At 32.9% G+C, this 8,327-nt stretch overlaps 1 protein-coding gene across 4 annotated transcripts; it reads left to right on the top strand.

Moving 5' to 3' along the window:
• The first annotated feature begins 1,520 nt into the window (after nt 1–1,520).
• On the top strand, nt 1,521–8,116 carry LOC108976664 (structural maintenance of chromosomes protein 4). Of its 4 annotated transcripts, none has more exons than XM_018945905.1 (10): nt 1,521–1,600; nt 3,089–3,443; nt 3,499–3,867; nt 3,921–4,354; nt 4,436–5,060; nt 5,130–5,240; nt 5,363–5,562; nt 5,621–6,600; nt 6,799–7,499; nt 7,559–8,116. In XM_018945905.1, the coding sequence occupies exons 2-10, from the start codon at nt 3,114–3,116 to the stop codon at nt 8,045–8,047; spliced, it is 4,239 nt and encodes a 1,412-aa protein (XP_018801450.1). In that variant the 5' UTR covers nt 1,521–1,600; nt 3,089–3,113; the 3' UTR covers nt 8,048–8,116. The 4 variants fall into 4 exon arrangements, with proteins under 4 accessions (XP_018801450.1, XP_018801447.1, XP_018801448.1 ...); XM_018945902.1 differs by lacking the exon at nt 1,521–1,600 and adding an exon at nt 2,926–2,985 and having other exon boundaries at nt 3,055–3,443; XM_018945903.1 differs by lacking the exon at nt 1,521–1,600 and adding an exon at nt 2,930–2,985.
• The last annotated feature ends 211 nt before the right edge of the window (nt 8,117–8,327 follow it).

Raw genomic sequence — 8,327 nt, 5'->3', positions numbered from 1 at the left:
CAGTGGCATCATTGGTAAATGTTATAAAAAGTGCGAGTTTTGACAGCTCTCTCTCGAATCAAAGAGTCTCGTATCATATTATCCATGATAGGGCTGAATATCTTTTTACGGTGGACCTTCGCTATTTAGCATTTTAGCAAAGTCTGCCCACAAAGCCTCCGCATGAACGCGGTCCCCTTTAAGGAAATTTTTCGCCAAGTCTGGATTTTTGCCCACAAAATTAAAAAGAAAAAAATATTTTATTGACTTTGGCTTTTATGTTTTCCTCTAAAATAGGGAAAGGAAAGTACTAGTATGTTAAGGAATCGAAATAACTGGCTCAAATACTTACATCTTAAGTTTTACTATAAAAGCAAATTCAATAATTTCGCGCACTTCTTTTTGAACGATATCAAAACGTCAAACAACTTGCGAAATCGATTTTTAAAACATGCCATATCGCACCGATTTTATGTTCGAAAAATGTGTATTCGTAATCGCAAAGTGGTATTCAGAGCACCGTCTCACAATTTCATTATCATTTTCATGGGAAAACGATTTCTGGAACWCGCCTGATAGTATTAATAGAAATTATATGTGAGACATTGACTCAAATAAATATAATATTTATCAATTTTAATATATCGTAATTTGAATGCAGTGAATGTGCAGCGAAATTGTTTCAAATAGATGAAGTTATAAAATGCAGTAGAGGATGCRATCTGACATTTTGTTTGAAATGTAGTAATATTAAAAATTTAAAATTATAAAACAGAATTTTAATATAAGATAATATCGTTATCAATGTAGTGTGTCTACATAAATACGGAATTTGTCGGATATAACGAATTTGTGGATTATGTAACAACAAAAAAAGTAAAAATTAATTCATTGTGGAAACAAGAACAATTATTGAGCAAATCTTATCTTATGAAAATTGTAATAATTTGAAACAAGAGCTCCTAACAAATATGCAACAGAACTTAGACAAGAGTTGCGATAAAATGTGCAAAATATATGTCGACTGTTGGGAACATTAATAGTAGAATGCATAAAAAGTGATGCAGTTGAACAAGTGCAAGAAAAAGAAAACAATGAAATAGAAGATGAATGTGCCGTAGAAAAATTTAAAGAATAAAAGGACTTATAACTCTGACAGGCGACAGCGCTAATATGTATTAGCGGGCTTAATTTACATTTACATGCGCAATTGAAACATGTTAATGCAAGTTTGTAATGCACAAGAATTTCGTGCATTTAGCTGAATTTACCAAATTGAGTAGGCAACACTGCTCAAAAACCGCCGTTTTTTGCTATTTTTTGACAGATGTCGCTTAAAGCATCAGAGATATGCAGTTTTATATTGCTAATTGAATTATGTATGTGCATGTATTAAAATGTATGAAGACTGAAATAAAAGATAAGAGACATATAATGTTATAATCGAATCAGACAACCAAAGATATGAAAAACTAATAAAAATTTAATGGGATAATTGCAGAGTTTTCAAACATGTAAACGTATCCAGATGTTTTAATTGGTTAGGATTGGAGCACAAAGCCACGAATGCCCAAATAAAAAAAAAAGCATGTGCATAAATGCAGTTGACAACATGATACAAGTGAGTGTACGGTTAACTACTTTATATACGTAAATTGTTCTGAATTTTGTGAACAAAAAAGCTCTGAATGTTGGGTGTTCTGTCAAAAAATATCAAAAATCGGCAGTGTTGCCTACTCAAATTTGGTAAATCCAACTAAATGCATTAAATTCTTGTGCATTACATACTTGCATTAACATGGGTCAAATGCGTAAGCCCGCTAATGCATATAGCGCTGTTGTCTGTCAGGGCTATTAGCTGCATATTTATTTGAATTTCTCGGTGTTTTGAACAAGAGTTTTTTGAAGTGTATCCCGTTTTATTAAATATATATTTTCGATTATTAAAATCCGTAAAGGTTAAATTTACATAGGATTGTCCAAAATATTATTTACCAATTCGATCTCATTTCAAAATAAACACATATGGGGTATTCACAACCTGTCTTAAATCGTAAGGTTGTAAAGTCGTAAAATTTTAAATTTTTACACTTCTTTAAAAAAAATTTGTTGTTGGATTACATACAAAAATGAGTTTATACATTTACAATTCTCAATACTATGTTTTCGAATCATTRTAACTTATAACTTTAAGGGACATGTGAAACCATAATATTTATTTAAACAAATTTTACGACTTTACGATGCTTTAAGACAGGTTGTGAAAGCCCCAATAGAGATTTATAGGAACATAGTTGAATAGTGGGGAACCAATGTGATTTCAAAAATGTAAGGTTTTTGTGTACTACACACTAATTGTAATTATGTCTGTTTGTCTGTCTATGTATGTATATGAGTCTGATTTTATATAAACATATGTTTGTCTATCAGTCTGAATTACCTTGTAATTTTTAAATAAATAAATGAATTTTCTAGAACATTTCCATTAATGTTTTTACATTACAATTATTCTTCTCCATGTCCAACTAGGAATATTTTGATTTCAGTTGTGTACTATTCTCGGAAAACATCTGATTCCGTTGTTGCTTGGGGTAATTACCTTGATCACAACAAGAATGCTTCGAAGGAAGGATTTTAGAAGTAATTGTTACTTAGGATAGAGTCTAATACTGCTGAATTGCAAGTGGGAACAGATTCAACAATTTTTTAAAGATTACCTATATGTTGAAAAAAAAATTTTTTTGATTAATGTTTAGGAAYTCCAATAATTTAAACTCAAATCTGTGTTACAATTTGTATCGGAAACTTGATTTTAAGATTAATTATTAAATTATCTTAAGGTATATTATAGTTGATACGTTGCAATACAACTCTGTATTCAGCACCTTTCAAGTGAAAAGCGTTACGACGCTTGCGAGAATTGGACAGGCATATTTATTTGTTTTCATTTCATATTAGTAGTCAGTAAAGGAATCATATTTTTTTTCAAATATTGTTTAAAGATAGGTAAGCCGTGAAATAAAAGAATAGTGCATATTAAGTTATTCATTTATGCTATGGGTAAATTTTTTTTAGATAATTGAAATATATACACAAGTAATTTGTGCAGGTTACCAGTCGGCGCCAAACCAGTAATGTCGTCAGCCAAAAGGAAATCTATGCCAGGAAAACATAAACAAACAACACCAGAGAAGAGATGCAGGAGTGGTCAGTTGGAACCTATTGCATCAGACACTTATTCTGCACGGGAATTTGAGACGGCAGCGGAACATCATGGATTGGATGATGCGAATATATCAGATGACGAGGAAGGTGGAACGCGAATTGGGGACATTTATATACCACCTCCAATACCACCGCATTGTTCTACTGAAAGTAAGGGACCTCGTTTGATTATTAAAAAAATTGAAAATAAGAATTTTAAAAGCTATGCTGGTACAGTAGTCYTAGGTCCATTTCATCATGTGAGTAAAAGTTGTAATAGAAAAATTTTTATTTTTAAGTGTTTATAATTGTTAGTGTTTTACCGCCATCATTGGACCAAACGGCAGTGGGAAGAGTAACGTTATAGATTCTATGCTGTTTGTGTTTGGCTATCGAGCAAATAAAATTCGATGTAAGAAAATTTCTACTTTGCTACATAACTCGGCCAGATATCCAAACATGTCTATGTGCTCGGTTGCTGTACATTTTCGTCAGATATTAGATAAGGAAGGTGGAGATTGTGAGGATATACCTGACAGTGATATTATAGTGGAACGTATCGCATTTCGAGATAATTCCTCTTATTATACCATCAATGGTCGACGAGTACAGTTTAAGGAAGTAGCAAAGTTATTAAAAAAACATCACGTTGACTTAGATCACAACAGGTTTCTAATATTACAGGTACGTTATGATAAAGTATTTTATTTTCTAATTTTTTAAAAATTGTTACATAGGGAGAAGTTGAGTCAATTGCAATGATGAAGCCGAAGGGACAAACAGAAAATGAATGTGGTATGCTTGAGTACATGGAAGATATAGTTGGAACAACACGTTATAAAGAACCTCTTGTCAAAATAAATGAACGAGTTGAGCAACTTACTGAAGAGAGAACAGAAAAACACAATCGCTGCAAACTTGCTGAGCGTGAAATGAAGGATTTGGAGCAACCATATACTGAAGCAATTGATTACTTGCGACTCGAAAATGAAAATACGCGTATTAAAAATCTACGCATACAAAAATATCTTAGTGAAAAAAACAAAAAACTTCAGGAATACAATATAGAACACGAAGGAATTAATTCTGAGTTAAAAAGTCATATTGAAGGATTTGAGAAGATAAAAACAGAAAGGGAAGCAAAGGAGAAATTAATTAAGGAAGAAATGTCGTGAGTTTCTTTTTTAATTTTTTGCAACTCGTTTTTGAATTGTGTATTTATTTAATTAATTATTTATATATTTTTATTAAGGCAATTTGACTCCCTTCGTAAAAGAAAAGAAGATATTGAAAAGCAATGGGAATGTGCACATAAAAACTTTACCGAAGTTCAACAGACGATGGACATGACGAATAAAAGGCGTAAGCAGCATAAATCACAAATGGAAAAACTTAAAGACGAAATTATTGATTTAAGAAAAATACCTGCAAAGAATGAGAAAGAGATCGACGAATGTCAGAAGAAAGCGRTAAAACTTACGGAAAGTAAAGCGGAACTGGAGGAAGAGCTTCAAAAGAACTATGTTTCGCTGGAACAAATAACCAAACCTCTTATTGAAAAACGTGAACAGCTCGAAACCGAATTAGTCGAGCTAAAAAAGCATGTCGACGAGGCTAAAGCCGCTTTGGCATTATCTGAATCTGAACTAAAAATTCTTAAACACGATGAAACKACGGAAACTCGAAAATATGAAACTATGAAAACATCATATGATGAATCGAATTGCAGTTTAAGAGAAAAAATTGCGACCATTGAAGAAATTAAATGCCAGTTACCCGAAATACAAAGTGAAATTGTAGAAAAGACGCAATATTTGCAAAAATTACAGTTTGAAGAGCAACAAATGCGAGAAAAATTAATGACACTTAAGACTGAAGTATGTTATCTTCATAACATTGATATGTACCAGACAAGTTTTTTATATTTCAAAATTTATTTTTAACAGATAAATGAAAAGTCTTTAAGCCTGCAAACATCGCGATCAAACAATAAGGTCTTGGACTTTTTGATGAGGCAAAAGAATGAAGGAAAAATTCAAGGAGTTTTGGGAAGATTGGTACGTATAAGAATAAAAGTTTTATTCAAAGCTAAATAATTTACCAGAACCAAAGGCGGGTTTAAGTGTTATTAAATGTGTTCATCACTGGGACTAGTAAATTTATAAAGTATTTCTGACAGGGTGATTTGGGAGCCATTGACTCAAAATTTGACGTAGCAATTTCAACAGCTTGCGGACGGCTAGATGACATCATAGTCGATACGGTTAATACTGCACAAGAATGTATAGAAAATTTAAAGCGTTATGATATTGGTCGAGCTACATTCATTGCACTAGAAAAAGTAAAATATTTAGAAAAACAGTCTGGACGAATACAAACGTAAGTACTGTTAATTTCGCAAAGAATTTTAGATTTCTTAATAATTGTCTAATTTTAGCCCAGAAAATGCTCCACGTCTTTACGATTTAGTACGCGTGGAGGACGAACGGGTACTACCGGCCTTTTATTTTGCCCTTCGCAATACGCTAGTAGCTAACGAATTGGAGCAAGGTTCACGAATAGCTTATGGTGTACGAAGATATCGAGTAGTAACATTAAATGGTGACGTTATCGAAACGTCTGGCACAATGTCAGGTGGTGGTCGTACACAGATACGTGGAAAAATGGGAACAAAGGTGCAAACTAAAACAAAACATTCAGCAGATTCGTCGATGATATCCCAGAAAGCTTTAGAAGATATGCAAGTTAAAGCCGAGGAATTACAATCTCAAATAAATTACAACCAGGAGCAGCAAGGTCGTTTAGAACGAGAGGTACAACAACTCAATTTAACCAAACAAAAAAATGAATCCCAAATACAAAAACTGGGCATCACCATTAAAAGTTTGAAAGAACAGTTGCCTCGCATTTTCAAACAATTGGAGGCACAAAAAACGCGTATGGAGCAAACTACTACCGATGCAGCTAAAGTTAAAAATATTGAGGCCGCGATTGTAAACAAACAAAATAATTTGAGTAGTTCTGAGGAAGAGGCAGACAAAGTGGCTAAGAAAATAGCTGAAGTAAAGAGAGAAATTGAGAGCATCCATGGTGATAAAGTTAAAGCTGTACAAACAAAAATCAACAATTTGGGAAACCAAATTAAGAAGCTAAATAATAATATATCTAAGTTAAAAGTTGAAGTAACTACTTCTGAACGCAATGTTATCAAAATGGAAAAACAAATTGAACAATTTAATGAGGACATATTAAAAGCGCAAGATGAGCTGGTTGCGATGAGTATGAAGAGACAACAATATGACGATGAAACTGCGCAGCTTGTAAAAGAAATTGAAGAGGCACAAAAGGCCATTGAAAATACTAAGAGTGAATCTTCGGAAATTCAAAAAGAAATTGTAGCTTTGCAAAAGCGCGAAGGTGTGTTTTTTTTTTTTAATCATATTTTGTTTTTTATTTTGTGCTGTATAAGCCATAGAAATTTTTAGTTGGTCTCACTTAAAAATGTCATAATAAAGGGACACAATTTTGTTTATTGTCACACATAATAGAACCCAAAATTTGCTTTCGCTATATATATCTTTTATATACTTAAAATAATTTTTTTTTTTGTTACAGGGGAGTGGTCACTCAAGCGAGTGGAAATTGACCAAAAGCTTCAAACTGTTACTGCCAAAATATCTGACGTAAGATCTCAAATTCCGCACTGGCGAGATCAGCTTAAACCTTTACGTTTGCATGTTATTCCGGGGGACCAAGAACCACAATCGCCTCTTAAAACGTACACAGAAGAAGAGCTTGTTACACATACTCTACAAGATATCCAATATAAAGAGAGTGTTCAAGAGGAATTGCTTAAAAAAAAACCGAACCTCTCATGTATCGATGAATATATTGAAAAGCGAAACGTGTATTTGGAGCGCGTAAAAGTGCTAGAAGATATTACATCAAAACGTAATGAAATGCGGCAGCTTTACGATGATTTGCGAAAGAAGAGATATAATGAATTTATGCTAGGTTTCAAAATAATTACGCGCAAGTTAAAGGAAATGTATCAAATGATTACCCAGGGTGGTGATGCTGAATTAGAACTTGTCGATTCAATGGATCCTTTTACCGAAGGTGTCAGTTTCAGCGTGCGGCCACCGAAAAAGACCTGGAAGAACATTTCAAACTTGTCTGGTGGTGAGAAAACATTATCRTCTTTAGCATTGGTATTTGCATTACATTACTATAAACCGTCGCCACTTTACTTTATGGATGAAATCGATGCAGCTCTTGATTTTAAGAATATTTCTATTGTAGCACATTACATAAAAGTAAGTATATATATATGTATATATTGTTCGGTTATTACAATTTTTTAAATAAATTGTAGGAGCGCACCAAAAACGCACAATTCATCATCATATCACTACGTTCCAATATGTTCGAGCTATCCGACTATATTGTGGGTATATATAAGGTAAAGGACTGTACAGACTCAGTTACCATCAAGAATGTGCCGCCACCATTGCCACTCACACAAACTCAAACACAAGCCCCAACACAAATGTCAGATAAAAATTCTCTGTTTGATAAACTTAAGGAGAAAGGAAGTGATTCGCAAGTAATGGCACTAACACAAGTAGAAGAAGATTCTGAAAATGCGCCTCCTTCACAGAATCGTGAAACGTTATTTGACTCGAATCTGCAAGAACGCGACACCACGTTTGAACCCAATTACGAGAGTACTGCCCTATCACAAATGTTACAAAAGGACCTTGGTAACGATTCTGGTCGCGCAACAGTATGCTCTAAAGCCAAAAGCAGTATTGATTCGTTCTTTAAAAAACCGCTACCGCCCTCACAAAAAGGGAACACATGAGCTACCCATGTGCTTTTTTTTTATATTTATAGCATTCTAAAATTAAAATTTTCGAGACGAGCAAACTTATTAATTCCACTTTATTTATTTTTTTTTGTTTATCTTTTTTTGTGTACCGTAATTATTTTCAAAATCAGTATGTTAACTTTTGCAAAAATTGTATTCTAATATTTCATTAACTTGGGTTAAAAATAAAAAAATTAATAAATCATTATAAATATATTATGATATATAAAACTTATACCAAAAGATCTGAGCCTGAGGCTTTAATTAATATGTC

The sequence above is a fragment of the Bactrocera latifrons genome, unplaced genomic scaffold (assembly GCF_001853355.1).
Source record: "Bactrocera latifrons isolate USDA-ARS-PBARC rearing strain unplaced genomic scaffold, ASM185335v1 scaffold_793, whole genome shotgun sequence".
NCBI classification, from domain to species: domain Eukaryota; kingdom Metazoa; phylum Arthropoda; class Insecta; order Diptera; family Tephritidae; genus Bactrocera; species Bactrocera latifrons.
Note: the sequence above shows the minus strand (reverse complement) of the source record. Positions and strands in the feature narration are given on the sequence as shown.